Source organism: Manis javanica, chromosome 5 (genome assembly GCF_040802235.1).
Source record: "Manis javanica isolate MJ-LG chromosome 5, MJ_LKY, whole genome shotgun sequence".
Taxonomy (NCBI): domain Eukaryota; kingdom Metazoa; phylum Chordata; class Mammalia; order Pholidota; family Manidae; genus Manis; species Manis javanica.
The window spans coordinates 16,673,749-16,691,865 of NC_133160.1; the positions used below are offsets into that span (position 1 = coordinate 16,673,749).

The following is an 18,117-nucleotide window of genomic DNA, read 5'->3' on the forward strand; positions in this document are numbered from 1 at the left end:
ACCAAGATGAAAAAAAACTAAAAGGATCCCTAAAAGCTGTTTCCTATCTATAAGTCTTCAGAAAAAAAAGGGGGGCTCAAAAGGGGATTGAATCTGCTACCTAGCCCAGCTCCGCTATTTGTTGTCAGTTGTGGATGTTCTGGACTAGTACTGTACTGCTCGGTTTTGGACTCCGTGCTTTAGTTCCTATCAAAGTCTAGACGAAAGAGATGAAATCTGACCAAGATGGGTTGAGATTGAGAATGTATCCCCCTAATGTGGGTTTTAAAGGCAGCATGTAGTCATGGAAAGCACACCTGGGTTCTGCGGTGGTCTCTGCCATGGTCACGTCCCAGCCCAGAGCACAGCTCACTCGCCCTTTTCAGATCTTGGATTGTCCGTCTGTGTAGGGAGGGACTGTCCCCTACCCCCAAGTGTCACAAGTTCTGTGCCGTCTGTGATTCTGGATCACCCAAAGAAACCAATGTTTTTATTTTTTACTGCGATAGGGAATTATTATGTGCATTAAAGTTTGACCTTTGGTAACACAAATGATAGAATCACTTAACTTACCTTTTTATTTTTGCCTTGGCATGAAGTTTGTCAGGTATAGAGATTGGCTTAGGTTTGAGGCATATTTTTTTTCATTGTCTTACTATTATTTTAATTTTCAGTATTTTTAGTTTGTGCCTAAACAAGACTATTTCATGTATTTTCTCACAAGTTGCTGTAGTTCCTGGAAGTCGTTTGGAAGTAGGCAGTGTGTGGCTAATAATAACAGCAACTCACCGCAGGTGCCTCTCTGGAAAATGTAATAGGTGATCACTGACGGCCTTGTGGGTCAGAGTTGCTTCTGAAGCTTCTTTTTGGTTGTGACCAGCCTCTGCCTCTTTCCTGTATTGATGAGGGTTATGTCTTTCTTACTCACTGCAGAAAAAACTGTATTCTGGCTGATGAGATGGGCCTGGGGAAAACCATCCAGTCCATCACATTCCTTTCAGAAATCTTCCTCAGGGGACTCCACGGCCCTTTCCTCATCATCGCCCCGCTGTCCACCATCACTAACTGGGAGCGGGAGTTCCGGACTTGGACAGAGATGAACGCCATTGTCTACCACGGCAGCCAGATCAGCAGGCAGATGATCCAGCAGTATGAAATGGTGTACAGAGATGCACAGGTGGGCCTTACGTGAGTCACAAGGGCCCAGCGACAGTCTCGTGTTATACTTTACAACAGCCCTGCTGTCATTTGTCTTCAGAAGTTCTAATGCCCTGCATCTTGGGTGTTGATTTACTTGCTAGAGTTTTATGTTTATTGAAGCAGATTTCTTTCTCTTCCCGAATAGTTTTAATTTATGATAAAACACAGTGGTAGGGTATGCTTTCTGCTCTAGATATGCCAGAGACTCCTTTTAGGACACTGAAAGCCTGGCTTCTTGATTGGCTCTTGAAGTTGCTTTTACCTGCACATTTTATCTGAATTGTTATGTGCTCAGTGAAGAAAGTGAGGAGAATTAGTATACAGAGGATGGCTTTCCAGCCAGGGAGTTGGGAGAGGACGTTTACAGATTTGACAGGGAAAAATAAAGGATTCAAATTTTTTAAAACAACAATTTTTTTTAAGTTTTTTTTTTTTTTTTTAAGTATAATCACTTTGTTTTGTATGCTTATATGCTTGTCCTGGGTACTGAATTTTATAATTAAGCAATACTCTCCCCAGGGGTTTCCTAGACAGCAGGAGATACAAGGAAGAAATTTAAGATAGGCTCTAACATCACACAGCTCTGCTCTCTTTAAATGTGGTGGCAGCACTAAAATGGCACCAAGACAAAGGTGTGTCCTTCCTGGTACCACTTGTCCCAGGTGAATCAGGATCATTACTTTGAGTCTGTGCTGGAATCCAAGTTATAATGTGAAGCTAATTAAATCTGAAAAGTAGCAAAGAAGGTTTCCTTGGGTATTCAATCTGTGCATGGTTTAGAGCAACTTCTGGCTAGGAATGTGTAAATCAACCTTCATCTGCTTTCTTGAAAAGCTTCCTTGCCCTGCCTTCCGTAGAGCTCATCTGTCTCACCCTTCTGAGAACTTGTGTTTTCTTGCTTCTGTTTCGTTGATGTAATGTGGGCTGGCTCTTGTCTAGATAGTTGGTTCATTGTTACATTCTCTCTTTTCTCAAATAAGGGAAAACAGTGCTTACTGGCTTCTCACACGGGCGCCAGCATTTATGGCGCTGCTTCCTCTGACCCAGCTGGTAACCCCTCCAGACTCAGTAGCTGTGGCCTAAAGCTTTGTGTTGGGTTGTGTCATCCTCAGGGAAATCCCCTTTCAGGAGTCTTCAAGTTCCACGTGGTCATCACCACATTTGAGATGATCCTGGCAGACTGCCCAGAGCTGAAGAAGATTCACTGGAGCTGTGTGATCATCGATGAAGCCCACAGATTGAAGAATAGGAACTGCAAACTTCTGGAGGGACTAAAGCTCATGGTCCTGGTGAGAGTTAAGTTAGCCAGCTCCTCACGTAAACACAGGTTCCTTCCATTCACTACGAGGAGGCATTTTTTAGCCATTCTGGATGTCACTCACTTCTGCTCAGTCTGTTTACTCAAGGTCTTCTTTTTGCCCTCCATAGCTGGGATAGTGTAGGAACCAAATGTTTTTGTTAAGAACTGGGTAAACAATTTGACCTTTGCCCCAGATTGATTCCCAAAGTGGGTACCCAGGGGAATAAATACCATGAAATCTGTGACCTGGAAACGTAAGGTATTTTGGGCTTGTTTCCAGGCCCTTGAATGATCTGGAACCAAAGATGATAGCCTTTTAACATTACCGCCTTGGCACAATGCCCAGAATGTGGTGGATCGGCACTCAATAATATTGATTGAATGAATGAATGAATGAATGGTTGCTTTGATTAGCATGAAATCGCTGCTGGAATCAGTGATGTGAAAGGAAAGCTTATCAGTCTGTTCACTGCACTCATGAAATGTTCGCACCTTATCTTTTCACAAAAGCAAAACAGAATCGCCCCATATTGAGCACAGAATGCCCTGACTTAATTTTCCCACTCAGACATGTTTGGTGGCTCAAACCCTATTCCTTATGTGCTGTTAATTTGTGCAGGAACACAAAGTACTTCTCACAGGCACGCCCTTGCAGAACTCTGTGGAGGAGCTCTTCAGTTTGCTGAATTTCCTGGAGCCATCACAGTTTCCTTCAGAGACTGCTTTCTTAGAGGAATTTGGAGATCTGAAAACAGAGGAACAGGTAAACGGGGGCCTGATGGATTGAGGAGACAATGTGATGGTCGCCTTCACTGGCAAGGGAAGAACAAGTCACTGTGGGGACAGGAGTCAGCAAGTTCTCAGATTCCTGGTGAAATGAAACTAATTGGTTTATGTTGAGAAGGGTAAGCTGATTATTAGTCCTTCTTGCTCCACAAGAAAAATGAATCAACATCCAAAATACCTTATGCTAGCATATCAGGCTCTTGCCCTCACTGACCTCACTGTAAGTTCAGTGGTTTTGCTCATAGCTCTGGCCTCAGGAGCATGGTGCTTTCTTCTGCTTCCCTCATCCTTCCTCTTTCCTCCTGCATAATCGGCAGCATGTTCCCAGGCTCATCTTCTTGAGTGAAACAGAATAGACCAGTAGTATATAGTTTGGAGAAGAAGGTAGTCATACCTAGTAAGTCTAGTTTTGTTCAAATCAACTAAATTTCTTCAGTTTTCAAAAACCTAGTCCTAAGTATAGTCTGTTGGACTCAAAGCTGATTCAAAACAACCAATATTAATAAATATCTGTCTGCTGTGGGTAGAAATCTCTGCAATGGATGACAAAAATATGCCAAATATATTTAAATGCCTTAAGAGGAACAGGTACAGAATTTGGGAATTTAAAGGAGGGAAAGGACACATCTCTTTGGGAATCAGGAAAGAGTACCATTTGAAAATGGACTTTGAAGAGTATGTATTGTTTCAACAGCACAGGGGGAATATCCCCAGCATAATAAGCCCTTGAATTTATTCAGCTGTAGGGAGCCATCTGGCTGAACTGGAAACAGAATATATGAATTGTAGAGTATGAGGCCAAAGCAGTTTAGGGTTATATTGTGGGAAGACCTTGAAAGAGAGGTTAAAGAATTTGGTAGGTGTTAGAGAAGCAGTGCAAGGCTTTGATTGCAGGAATGACATGATTAGTTCTGCTAAATTAATCTAGCAATGGTGGGAGAGTGGATCGGGGTTGAGAATGTGGGGACTGAGGAGGTTTGGGAATTTCACTAGCAGATGTCAAGAGTACACTCTGTGGTTCCAATCTGTTTCTACTTCGGCAGCAAGTCAAACTGAGAGCAATGAATACTCAAACTTAATTCCACTTCTCTACATTTGTAGTATCTACTGACCGTGCAAAACCCAGCTCCAACACTCTCTCCATTTTTGGACCATTTAGAAATGCATCCTCTTCTCCCATTGCACTTATTTTGTGGTATGCATTTTTTCTTCTTCCTAGAGAATGACCTCCTTGAGGACAAGGCCCACATCTTCTCCAAACTTGTGTTTGTTGTATTGACCAGCACAGTGTCTGGCATGTAGTATACTCTAAATGATTCAAGGTATGAACCAAGTGAAGGGCAAAAGCTGAACCCAGCATGTGGCCGATTGGCATTTGTCCCTGTCTTTAGCAATGACCTAGCTGTGTCTTTTCTTTTTGGACTCTTATATAGTAATTCCTTATCCATTTGGGGGATTAGATTCCTAAGTGCCATGGTTGGTAAAACCAAGATTTAAGATTGGGGTTAATTGGTGGCATCAAATGTCCAAATGTCTACATTTTAAAACACAGGAAATAAGAATTCTAGAAAGTATCTGTTTCTAAAGTAAATTGTTTAAAACCTGCTCCAGTAATAACTCTCCTAAATCCACTTCCGGTTAACCACTTTATTTCTTCAGGAAGCACTGCCTCAGCACATAGCTTACTCATGCAGAATCTACCCCTTTAAAAATTTTTTCAAACAGCCCTTTGTGACTTGAAATTTGGTCTTTTGCTCTTGATTTTCCTTTAATTTTATGTTCTCACCAGGATTAATCTTATTGAGACCATGTATTAGCTCAGTGTTAACTCAGGTGCCTTGACTTTGAGTCCCTTTTCTGTTTCTGTCTCCTTGGGAGAGGGAGCAAGTCACCTTTCTGTGCAGTTGAGTGAGCAGAGATCTGTTATCCAGGCTTGGGCTGTTAGGAGACAAGCAGAAAAATCATTGCAAAGAATACTATTAGGCTTAAAGTGGCCCTGATGTGACAGTGTGCCTGATGGAATGGGAGCTGTCAGTACAGCGTTAACTCTACACACTGCCACCCCCAAACCTGTTGGCAGCTGTTGTTATGCAGAAGGTATGGGAAGAATCCATTTCCAGGTTACCTTTACTTCTTTTTTTTTAATTGAGATAAAATGACATAATATTTTATTAGTTTGAGGTATACAGCATAATGATTTGATATATGTATATATTATGAAATGATCACTGTAAGTTTAGCTAGCATCCATCACCACACATAGTTAAAAGTTTTCTTTTTCTTGTGGTGGGAACTTTTAAGATCTTAGTCTCTTAGCAACTTTCAAATATATACTAGAATATCAGTAACTATACTCAGCATGCTATGCATTACATACCTAGGACTTATTTTTTATAACTAGAAGTTTGTACCTTTGATCACCTCACTCATTTTGCCCATCCCCGGATTGCCTCTACTTCTGCCTTTCTTCTTGCAGCATCTTAGTCTTCCCTTGGTAGTATATCACTGTACCTCCTAACATGGCTTAAAAGATGCCTCAGATAATTGCTGCACAAGTGTACCTGTTGGGGGAAGGGAGCGGGGGGTTATTCTCCATCCTAGAGAAAATACTGTTTTTTTGTATCTTTCTCCCTTTATATCTCGTAAGGTTGCCACCAAGGTTCTCAGTAATTACTTGCAAATTAAAACCAGATCCCTTTTTTCCTTTTAGTCCTGTTATAAACTCCCCATGTTCAGGGATCTGTCATGATCTTCCATTTAGTGCCACAGGACTATGATTAGATGCTCCGCAGATTATAGTGAAGGTTGGAACACCCCAGTAATCATTCATCGGGATTGGGCCAGGTGAACAGGTCTCTTTTCTCTGGACAGGTAAAGAAACTGCAGTCTATCCTAAAACCAATGATGCTTCGGCGGCTGAAAGATGATGTGGAGAAAAACCTTGCTCCCAAACAAGAGACGATCATTGAAGTAGAGTTGACCAATATCCAGAAAAAGTACTACCGTGCCATCTTAGAGAAGAACTTTTCCTTCTTGACCAAGGGCGCAAACCAGCACAACATGCCGAATCTCATCAACACTATGATGGAGCTGAGAAAGTGCTGTAACCATCCTTACCTGATCAACGGTGAGTGGGGAAGCAGGGAGCCCTGGGACCTGCTGCCAGCCTCTGCCAGAGCTGTTGATAACCCATGGTCTTCTGTATTGAGTTCTCATAGTGCCAGAGTGTGTGAATTCTCCCCTTTTCACAGGTTAGTATTAAACTGGGGTTCAGAGAGGTTGATAGGTCTGTCTGCCTTAAGCAGTCTAGCAGTGAGTCACAGAGCCACAGCTTGAACCTCCCGTATGTCAGAAGATGGAATATCACTCATACGTCTGCTCGCCTCTATTTACTTGTGGCCTAGCCCACACTTTCCACTTTGGGATGGAGAACTGTGTAACTTGGTTGAGTAGGTCATCATGCTGTAATGAGATTAAGACTCTGGGCAGATGAATTAACAGTTAACTACCAAGTAGAGATGTTGAAGCGTTCTTTTTTTCACAATAAAACTTACTGATAAATGTTTTAATCAACATGTGGTTTGGTTTTGCTTAAAGCTAGTATTTGTGGGATCTTTTGTCAACTCACCATGAAGGTTTCTTAACCTGCATGAGTCGGCTGAGGACTTGTTATCTGCAGTCCCTTCTGTACTTGGTGCGATGCCCTGGGAAAGCAAGGCACCTGTGTTCTCTGCCAGGTGGTCCTGCTGCCACTGAAGCCCTCTGCTGAGGGCACAGACCAGGGATGCACATACAGCATTGCCTCCCTGGACTGTTGGACCAAGATCTAATAGTTGGCCTCATTATTTTTAGAATCTGTAAAACAGATAATAGGTTTTACCCTTACAGTTTGTTCAAGGAATAGTTTTGTTCCATTCCTTTCCAGGGGCAGAGGAGAAAATTCTGGAGGATTTTCGAAAAACTCACAGCCCTGATGCCCCTGACTTTCAGCTGCAGGCCATGATTCAGGCAGCAGGGAAGCTGGTGCTGATTGATAAACTGCTCCCTAAGCTGATTGCAGGTGGCCACAAAGTACTCATCTTCTCCCAGATGGTGCGCTGTCTGGATATCCTGGAAGATTACCTCATCCAAAGAAGGTGAGATTTATGTCCAAGTTGTGCCTCAAACACTGCAGGCAGTTCCTTTTCTTTGCTACCTTTTGATCCATTCAGACTTTATGCTTTAATGACAATCAGCCATTCAAAAGTGAAGAAATGGAATCTCCTCTTACAGATTGGCTAAAATAAATTTTAAGACCAGGTATACCCGACCTTATGTAAATTGAGTTCATAGCTTATAATGTGGAGCCCTTGCTTTGCTAAAAAAAAAAGGGTTCTACATGTTTCTTTATTTTCTCTTTAGTTGGAAGAAATTCAAATAGCATTAGAGAAGGTTAAGAAAATAATGTATTTACTTTTTTTTTTTTGCTTTTTTCTGCTTAATGATGAGAGAAGTACATCCTGCAAAGTACCACTATTACCAAGTTTCTAAAAGAACATAAGCTGACACTCACAGAAAAAGAATTGGGGCATATCTTATGTCCTTTTTCAGTAAACCCTTTAAGGTTTTATGATTATGCTAGCCATGGCATCCCAGTTATTTTCTTGTTTGTATTTCTGGAATTCCTTGAACCTAAATTCCATTACTTATGTAGGTGAAAAAGCTATGAGGTTATGTGGGTTATCTGAATTTTGTGTGGGCATTGCATTTGTTACATAATAAACTATACATTTCCAGTCACTGGGAAACATCAGTGATCTGATGGTGATTAATGGATTTTTTAAAAATTTACTCTTAATGATAAAAAACTTCTCAAGATGATAGAAACCATTAGCTGAGGCATTGCTAAGTTTAAGGAAATCTTTGTTTTCATTTAGTAAAACTATAGCAAATCTTAGTTGTCTTAAATATTCTTAACCTTGAAGATTCTGTTTGCCCATATAATATGTAATTTATAGAAAGTGTTTAAGGAAATGACAAATTTAACTACAGGATTTGTTGACATTTGATGTTACATAAATAATTCTCTAAAATTGGATCAGGCAAAAGAATTTCTAGAGAACCCTATAGTAGAGATTTTTATGTAAAGAATCCTTGAAACTTGTATTTTTTTTCCTTTGAGGAAATTGTAATGAATAAATCAGAACTAGTAAAACAGTTTCATATCTTACAAATTCACTAGAATAGGAACCCATTGCCAGAACACTTGCTTCTTATATTATCTTAATCTTCAGAATATGTGCAACTACTAGGTTGCAGTTTTGTTAAAGAACTGTCAAAATGAGTAACAGTGTAAGTAACAGACTTTTGCCAAGTTCAGATGTCTTTATTTAGATCTCTTTTATGCTAATTTTACTTAACATTTATTGCTCATTTTATTTCCAAATTACTAAAGAAATATAGTTTCTCTTAAAAATATGGCCACATATACCACCACCACCTGCTCAGAGCCCCCATACACACTTGGGCATTTATTTTTTCAGTCTTTTTTCTATGTGTATACGTATGTTTAGTTTTGTTCTTTATATGTTTGAATTGGGATCATTCTGTGTTCTACTTTGTAACTCACCTTTTTAATACAGCATGAAATTTTTGCTTTATTCTTCTACAATGTAATTTTGATGATCTGTATGATATTCTGTCTTAAGGTTGTTTCCAATTTTTCAGCATTTTAAGGAGCTCTATGAATATCCCTTTACAGTCATTGTGAATGTTTCTAGTTATTTCCTTAGGATAAATTTCAATATACATTTTAAAAAACACTTAATACATATTTCCAAAACACCATCTAGAAAGGTATTTTTATTTACATGCCTTTCAACACTCTATAAGAATGCTTTTTTCCACCTATATACTGATCAAAACTGTTTCTGCCTCTTAATCTTAGCTAATTCAGTAAACCAAGATTATGGTCTTGTGTTTTAATTAGTTATTTCTGTGATCATTGAGGCTGAAGATTTTTCATATATATTAGCTATTTATATTTCTTCTTTTGTGAATTGATTATTCATGTTTTTTCTCTGTTTTCTCTTGCTCTTTGCCTTTTTGTTTACTAATTTGTAAGAATTATTTGTTTACTTAACAATATGGTAGAAATACTCCCCCAGTGTTGTTTTTCACTTTTTGTGTATGGGTATGTGTTTTTGTTTATTGGATTCATTTTTTTTAATTTCTTAATTTTATAATGGTCAAATTTTAAACAGCTTTAAATAAACGTAAATGCTATTTTTGCTTAAATTTAAGCTTAAATGCTTAAATTAATATGCTTAAAAAGCTTTCCCTACCTCTCAGCCATGCAATCAGATAAATATTCTAAAATATTTTCTTTTCATTTTTTTTATGGTTTCTTTACCCCAGCTGCATCCAGCAGGGTTCTTCTGGTGTTAATATCATGATGACTTTCCTCCTTTTAATTTAGCTTTTATTTTCATCAGAGTTACATGTGCATATAATTTAAAGGGCCAGATTTTATTCTATTAGACTTATGAAAACTTTAATTATCCTAATTTACATCTTCCACCCCTACCAAGTTTTCCCACCCCTGGAAACAGTTATTTTAAACTCTTCATTCTTTGGTATTTATAGCTAATCTCTAAATGTTAGTAGTTATAATTTCTTGATTTTTTTTTTCAGTTTTAGGTGTTATCTGTTCTCACTATGGAAGATGAGTGTTTATCTTCTTTTACTGTCCCTCGTGATTACTACATATGCAATTTACTATCCTCCCATCTTCCCAATATGCCATGTACTTTTTTTTGTATGGGATCCACTGAACTGGATACTATATAGGTCTTTCTTACCTGAACTAAGTTCCTTTAGTTCTGGGGAATTTTCTTGTGTTTTATCTTTTCTTTTCTTTCTGTTTTATTTTCTTTTTGTGGAACCCCCATTATTCATATGTCCAACCATCTAGACTGATCACCTAATTTTCTTTTTTCTCTTCTCTCCATCTCATTATATTTTGCTATAACTTCTGATAGAGTTCATTTACCTTTATCTTCCAACTTTAACCCCTGGGTTTTTATTTTATAATTATTAATTTTTAATTTCCTAGAACATTTTTTTCTTTTGTAATCGTTCAGTCTTCAGAGTATTCATCCCATTCTTTCACAGGTATGGTAACATGTGCTTTTGTCTTTCTGAGATTATTCATGATAGAAATCTTTTAAAACCTTCCTACAGTATCTTGTTTTATGTAAGTCAAATTTTTTCCTTTCTTTCGTTGATTTCTCTGTCTTTTGAATTCTGGGCTGGCTTTTTTTTTTTTTTTAAGCACTTTGAAGTGATTTTCCACTGTGCTCTGGCCCTGTTGGGGGTTTCTGATGAGAAGGTCTGTAGTCTTTTAAGTTGCTGCTACCCTGTGTGTAATGTGTTATTTTACCCTGACTAATAAGATTTTCTTTTAATTTCTGATTTTCATCGGCTTGACTGTGATGTGTGGAGTTCATCCTGAGCAGAGTTCACTAAGCTGCTTAAATCTGTAAATGTATATCTTTCATCAAATTTGGGAGGCTTTCGGTCACTATTTCTTCCATTTCTTTTTTCCTTTTGATCCATTCTTTTATTTCTTTGTGAGACTCCAGTTATCAGATATGTGTTCCATCTTTTGATATTGTGCCACAGACCCATAGGCTCTGTTGTTTTTTTTTCCCCACACATTTTTTAATCTGTCTTCAACTTCTCTGATTCTTTTCTGTGTCTTTTCCATGATGCTTACTTAATTAAGCCCATCCAATGCTTTGTTTTAGAGATTGTATTTTAGTTCTAAGATTTCCATTTGATTCATAGTGATGTTTCTCTGCTGTGATGTGCAGTATTTTCACTCATTGCTTACATTCTTTTACTTCATTGAGCGTAATTATAATAGCTGTTTAAAGTGTTGTTAATTATAACATTTTAGGTTTGACATCTGTTGATTATCTTTTTCTCTTGAGAATGGGTCATTTTCCTCTTTATATGTTACATAATTTTAGGTTTTTCCCCACACATTGTGAATAATTTGTTGTGGAGATTCAGGATTCTGTTGTATTGCTGTGAAGATGCTGGTGTTTTTGTTTGAAGCATTTAACTAGGTGAGACTCCAAATGCACCTTCTGGCAATGCATCTCATAGGCAGCACTCCAGTCTCTGCAGACTGCTTTTAGCCTTCTTTCTGCATGAGAGTCAGAGGTCAACTGGAGACTTGCATAGAGTTTGTACCCAGAGTTTGGGATTTGCCACTCTGTCTCTCTATTTTCTGAAGATTCCCTCTCACCCTCTGGAGTCCTGGTTGCCCCAGACTCCTTCTCCTGGTGCCTCTGGTCAGAAACACAGCGACTTTTTATCAAACTTGTAGCCGGCCTGTACCTCCTCCGCCATAACTGCAGCTTCCCCTCTGGCCAAAAGCACAAGTTTCTGCTCCTCTCTGAAATCTGCCTGCTCTCCTTAACTCTGGAGCACCTTCAGAGACATTGTTCCATTCACTTAGTTTTTGTTGCTTCATGTTTTGTCCAGATTCTGTGGTGGTGGTTTGCTGGAGGGTTGGGTGTGTTAAGGCCTTGCCCCTCCACACCAGAAGCAGAGCCTTTGTTTTGGGTCAGAGGCTGTCTTCCATGTCTGGTCTGAGCTGTCAGATGTGGCACCATCAAGGTGACTAGATGCTCTGGGTATATGGCAAGACTTGCCTCTGGGCTTCACTTACCATGTGTGGACACTGTCCATATAGCTGGGCCATTTCATTGGGTAACCTCCAGTGTCAGTATTTTTGGCTGTTTCTCTTCCTCTCTCCTGCCCAGAAGAATGTAGGTTATCTGGGAACCTAGGGTAGGAATGTGATTGTCTGGGAGCTGATTGTTGGGGTAGACTGGAGAGCTGTAGGGAGGTCTCAGTATCCCTGCCTCTCTTCCTTTTTTTAGTGTAGCACCTCTGTCTTTAACTGATACCTCTCTAAAGGGGTAGAGAGGGATACGGATCTGCTGGGATGTGGGTGATCTGTTAACTAACTGATACTTCAGCATATTCAACCAGCTGCCCTGTTTTTAATTTCTTTATATGCCCATTTTCAGAGATACCTGGTTGCAATAGTGCCTGAATCCTTTGGATATTCTGCATTATTGGTGAGGCTATTCTCATCTAGAATTCTGCATTCTTCAAATCAAATACCACTTGGCCTGTTTTCCAGCTTCCAGGATTTTGTAATGACTTCTCCTTTTCTGTTTGTGGGTTTATTTGGGGGAGAGCATTATTAAGCATTTTTTAAAAATCCTTTCACTATCATTTTACTAGAGGTTAGGGAAGATAAAGGAATTAAATCTGCATGTAAATTCATCATTTTTAACTGGATTTCATTGATTTTTTTTAACATTTTAGTCTTCAGTTCTGTAATTTAGGTAAATGGCACATAATGGGATCCAATTTATTTCCAAATATACCTAATTTACTATTTATTAAATAGCCCATCTTTTCCCTCATGCATATGAAACATTTTCGATAAAATGTTCCAAGATATATATGCCAGGGGTGTGTCTAACCTTGCTTATTCTTCTAATGAATATTTCTTTTCCTTCGCTTATATATTGTTGCAGATGAACTTCATAATTTTCTTTCTGAATCTGTCCCTGACTACAAAAAAATGATATATGTGTGAATTATACACATATACTTTCCCATTTCTGTATTTATCTGCATATACATACATCTGTCAGGATTTTGATTGGCACATTTAGTAGGATAGGATTGACATCTCTGCTAAATTGAAGAACCTAATATTCACTGCCCTTACTCAGGTCTTTTATATTACACCATTGGTCCCAACAAATATTTGTAAAGTGCCTGCCTTGTGCCAGAACCTCTGTAAGTGCGAGGGACGCGGTGAACACACAATAGACTTCTAGGGTCCTGCATATTGCATATTGAATTTAATCCTAAGTATTTTATATGTTCATGGCTATTGAGAATAGGATTTTTTTTCCACCCTCTATGTTTTCCAGCTGGTTATTGCTGGGAGACAAGACAAGTTGTTCATTTGCCTTTAGGCCATCTGAAGTCAGCATTTCCTGTTGTGCCAAAAACGTGTCACTCCACCCCTCCCTCTTCCCAAACAAAGCACTCATTTTTCCAGAGTGCCACCTGCTTGTCGTTGATATTTGACAGTGACTCAGAATTACAGTTTGATGAGCCACATCAACTCCTAGGGATTCTGTTTAAAATATAGTTGATGCAGAGGGTTAATTGCTGCAAATGATGTTTGGTGTGGAAAATTTTATGATGCCTGATTTCTTCATTCAGGCTTACTAGCCCTCAAGATTTTCTTTGTTCTTGAGCCTCATTGCCTCTCCAGCTGTCAATTTGGTTTTGTTCCTGTTTAATTTCATGCCATACTCTCATACAGGGGTGAGGGCATAGCCAGAGGGTCCCGCTCAGAAGCAAGGGAGGATGAGGAGCAGTTTAAAAGAGCTGAAATAATTGGATAGATTTTTGTTTTAGTTTTGCATTCTGTGAGAGCACTCCCTCAAAACTGAACAAGTGATGGAAATGAGAATTAATGTTCTGGTCATCCTGCACAATTTCTCAGACTGTTGTTAACACCATTACTGGCAAAACACTGATTTTATGGGAATTTTTTCCCTAGGTGATGGCCAAGCAGTATCATCACTTTTTATTGATTTCTTCTCCTCCTTAAGGCTATGTAATTCCCTGCCTTGCTTAGAGGCATGGGCACATGGATCCTTTCTGATGGCTCCGGGTGTCTTACAAAGAACATTAATTCCTCTGTGCCTGCAGCACTAGTTGTTCACATGTGTGACGGTGGGGGCAGTAGCAGCTATTGTTTAGCTAAATCTCAATCTCAACCCTGTCTTCTGACTTCAAATCCTTTGCTTCTTTCACTGTGTCACATATATGGCCAAACTTCTATAAGTAGCCCAGTACATATCCTCAGTGCACTGGTTTATCAAAGTGATTTTCATACCTGTAGTTTCTTCTTTGACCTTCTACTAGAGTTACAGGTTTCTTAAATTTACCAGTGGCTCTTATTTAAGTTTTCAAGGAAATCTTTCTGTCCTACTGCATTGAAATGTAGGGTGCAATATGAAGGCTTACTGGTTAAGAATGTATTCTTACTGGTTAAGAATGTAGACTTTGAGTCAATTGGATCTGAGTTCAACCCACTTAACTGCTAGGTGACTGAACAGGTTATTTTGTGTAGTGGAGCTTTTTTGTTCTTGTTTTTGATGTTTCCTTAGGTGTAAAATATGGGTGATAATAATAAACTACCCCATAGAGTGATTGTGAGAAGTAAATGTGATGATGCATATAACGCATGTATCACAGCACCTGTCACAGAACTTGACACCTAGGGACTTGCTGCTAATATTTTTGCCATTGCTGTTATGAATGACAGTCACATCTAATTGCTTTATGGTTTTAGAGCACTCAGACATACACCCCTTAGCTTTTATCTCACGACTCAAGATCTTCTTAGGCTGCCTTTATGACAGTCCTGTCACCACCATTGATTTTATTTGCTACTCTAGTCCCTTATATTATTCTTAACTTTATTATATTAAAAAAGAAGGAAGGAAAAACTTAGACCTTTAGTGCCAGGTATAGATGCGCTGTAGCTTTGTAAAAGGAAGGCACAATTTTGGGGCATGGTTCTTTGCTTGTATATGTCCCTATAAGTCTAAGTTGGTCTGGTTTTTCTACATTTCTTTCCTTGGGTGGTTTCTTTACGTGGCATTTCCTTCCCTTGAGGAAGTCAGGATTGTATTGCCAGATCTAGTTTTCTAGAGCCATCCCCACACAGAGCTGTCTACCCCTAGACTGTCCTTAGTTTCTTACTGATTGTTTATCTGAATTTCTAGGGCTCTGATTTCTCAAATTCTGGACTGCAGGTAATATTTTTTATCAGGATTCATTTTCTTGGCTGTTGCGATGTCTTAAGGATGACGTGGTCCTTAAAAACAAGCCTCTTAGCAGCTGTCCACGTTGCTACTAAGTTTTAGTTCTGTGTTAGTGACATGATTTTCATCAGAGAAGTACCTTCTGGGTTTTCTAAGTTCAGGGACAGATAGCAATGTGTTCCCACAGCAGTTTTGTTTCTTACTCTCTTTCCTTTTCATGTTCATGGAGCCGTCTCCTCTGTCCTGTTCTCCACCCTTGTTTCTTAACTTGCCACATAGGTGTATGCCTTCTTAATGGTGTGCAGCTATACTTGCACACTTTCTTTTCCTCTGAAAAGTCTTCGGTTTTTGTCTCTCCCCAGACATAGCTCAAAGACTTCCTCTGATTTTTCTACTTGGCGGTGTACTGCCCAGAAGACATTGGTCCCAGCTATGAACTTCAAGTTCTGCTGTGTACCTCTAAAGCTCTGAGGAACCGTTAGGCTAGAAAGTGACCAGCCCAGACATAAAAGGACTGCCTGTCAGTATAGTCTTCTTACTACCGTTTTCACTTTACCCGAAAGCAGCTGGAAACTGATTTGAACTCTGATTCCTTGTTGTGAGCAGTACTTCGATAGTGCTTCAACTTTGAGCCTTTTATTTGCTCTTCCTGCTCTTATAATTAGATTCAGTGCAAGTCAAAACTGGGAAATACTGGAGAGTGAGTTGTTTGGGCAGTGGGGATGATATTTTATGTTTACATTTCCTCTAGTTGCCCTTAGTTTGTGGCTGGCTTTTTTTGTTTTGGTTTGGTTTTTGTTTGTTTGGGGTTGGAGGGCTACATTTTGCAGTGCAGTTCTAGGTGTCTGCCCTGCTGCATATGTGGGGTGGAGGGGTGTTCCTTCTAGACTGCTGGCATTTGGTCCAAATTTAGAAGTGAGGGATTTAAGGCCTTCGGTCAAGAGCTTCCTGCGCTATTTGCTGTTCTCCACTAAAGTCATGATTAACGCCTGGGCTTTCGTTCATTTGGGTCCCCCCAGATACACCTATGAGCGAATTGATGGGCGAGTACGGGGAAACCTGCGCCAGGCAGCCATCGACCGGTTCTGTAAGCCAGACTCAGACCGCTTTGTCTTTCTTCTGTGCACCAGAGCGGGAGGCCTGGGGATCAATCTCACAGCTGCCGATACCTGCATCATATTTGATTCAGACTGGAACCCACAAAATGACTTGCAGGTAACCATTAGGATGATTGCTGTTTGCCTTAGCTGCCCCTGAATCCAGGAACATCATGACAGGGCCTGCCTAGCTTGGCTGTGGAGTGTCTGCCACGCTTCATGTTATGGTATCAGCCGAATGGCAGGCTTAGGGCCCAGGGCAGGGGGTAAAACCAAATGAAGAGTAAATGTCAACTCTTCCCACTAATCAGAGAGTGGTTCTTTCTTTTTGCTTTAAACCAAATGGTATTTCACAGTAGTAACCTCTAAATACAGAATAGAGCTACTATTTGTCATTATCATCAGACATAAAGAAAGATACTAAGCTTGACTAATTCGCTAATTCTTGGAACATAAATGATTCTGGCATTTTCATGGGTTTGTTGGTTAGATGGGCACATGTCATATATAGTCAATGGCATGGATGACCCAGAGGGGTGGGGAAGTTCCATGGTGTGGCCAGAGTGACAGAAGCACACTTCCTAGTTCATTTTCTCTCTGCTTAATGCAGCAGGTGGGCTCTATGTGCCCATGTAGGTGGTTTTGTGGATTATATTTTCTCATTTTAAACAAACTAAATAATGGATGAAATAATTTTTATTGCAAAGATTGAAGATACATTTTTTAAAATAAGTATAAACAACAAGAAAATGGCAGAGCTAATATTTCTCCTGGGTCAGAATTCTTTATCAGTGCTGTTTCTGAATGAAAACAGTGGCATTCTAGCCAGATTGGACAATAAATCAGCCCAAAAAGATTCTGACTTGTCAAGAAGACTATATTTACATCCATTATCATTAAGGATGAACTTCATCCTAAATGTATATTTATTGTGTCTTGGGATATTTGCTAATACTAAGAGTGTAAGTGTGTAGTGGGAGGTTTGAAGCTTTTCTCACGATACAGGTGATTGATGAAAGAAGTTTGAAGGCTGCTATTTCACAAAACAGGAAAGGTACCCTAGGGGATCCTGCAGGGATGGGATACAGAGAAGAGTAGCTAAACTGATGAGTATCTGGACTTCCCTACCCACCACTTCACATAGTCATTCTGCTTTGCCTTTTCATTTAAGGAGTTTCCAAATAAAATTTATCTGGGAAAAGCAGTCTACTGGTTGAAAAAGCAGTGCTTTATATTGGTGGTGATTGGCTAAAACTCAGGGGAAAAAAATCATTGTAAAACAAATTGTGTGGCACTATGTTCAACATCCACCTTCAGAGCAAATCAGTGGATGTGACCAGCTCACCAGCCGGCCTTTCTATGGGTAAAAGGATATTTGGATCAAAGATGAGTTGCCAGGTAAAGTGAATAACCAATTTTTAAAGGAGCAAAATACTCAACACTAACATAAACAAAAACTAATACTTCATCAGATAACTAGCAAGAACCTAATGAGGACAGTGGTATAGATCAGGGTGGGAATTATTGCCATGGGCTAATGGGTTTTAAGTAGTTTTATTGGAATGCAGCCACACCCATTTGTGTGCATATTATTTAGGCTTGCGTTCATATTACAGTGGCAGAGCTGAGTATCGCAACAGAGACCTCGGGCCAGAATGTCTAAAATATTTACTATTACAGAAGTTTCCCAGTCCTGATACAGATGATTTCCCTATCAGCTGTTTCAGTTTGTGTTCCTTTGCAGGGCTCACCTGTCTGTGAGGCTTGATAACATAGCAGTAGGAAACCAAAGTGGGTGTCCATTTTGAGGCCATGTTAGCTGGGCATGACTGAA

At 39.5% G+C, this 18,117-nt stretch overlaps 1 protein-coding gene across 4 annotated transcripts in view; it reads left to right on the top strand.

Moving 5' to 3' along the window:
• The window catches only part of CHD6 (chromodomain helicase DNA binding protein 6), a 202,719-nt gene that overhangs the window by 118,466 nt on the left and 66,136 nt on the right, over positions 1–18,117 (top strand). For all 4 annotated transcript variants that reach the window (XM_073236592.1, XM_073236595.1, XM_073236594.1 and 1 more), the window contains exons 12-17: positions 913–1,156; positions 2,292–2,468; positions 3,099–3,242; positions 6,137–6,392; positions 7,191–7,401; positions 16,206–16,401. In XM_073236592.1, coding sequence (XP_073092693.1) covers positions 913–1,156; positions 2,292–2,468; positions 3,099–3,242; positions 6,137–6,392; positions 7,191–7,401; positions 16,206–16,401 — 1,228 coding nt within the window. The remainder of the gene's footprint in view (positions 1–912; positions 1,157–2,291; positions 2,469–3,098; positions 3,243–6,136; positions 6,393–7,190; positions 7,402–16,205; positions 16,402–18,117) is intronic.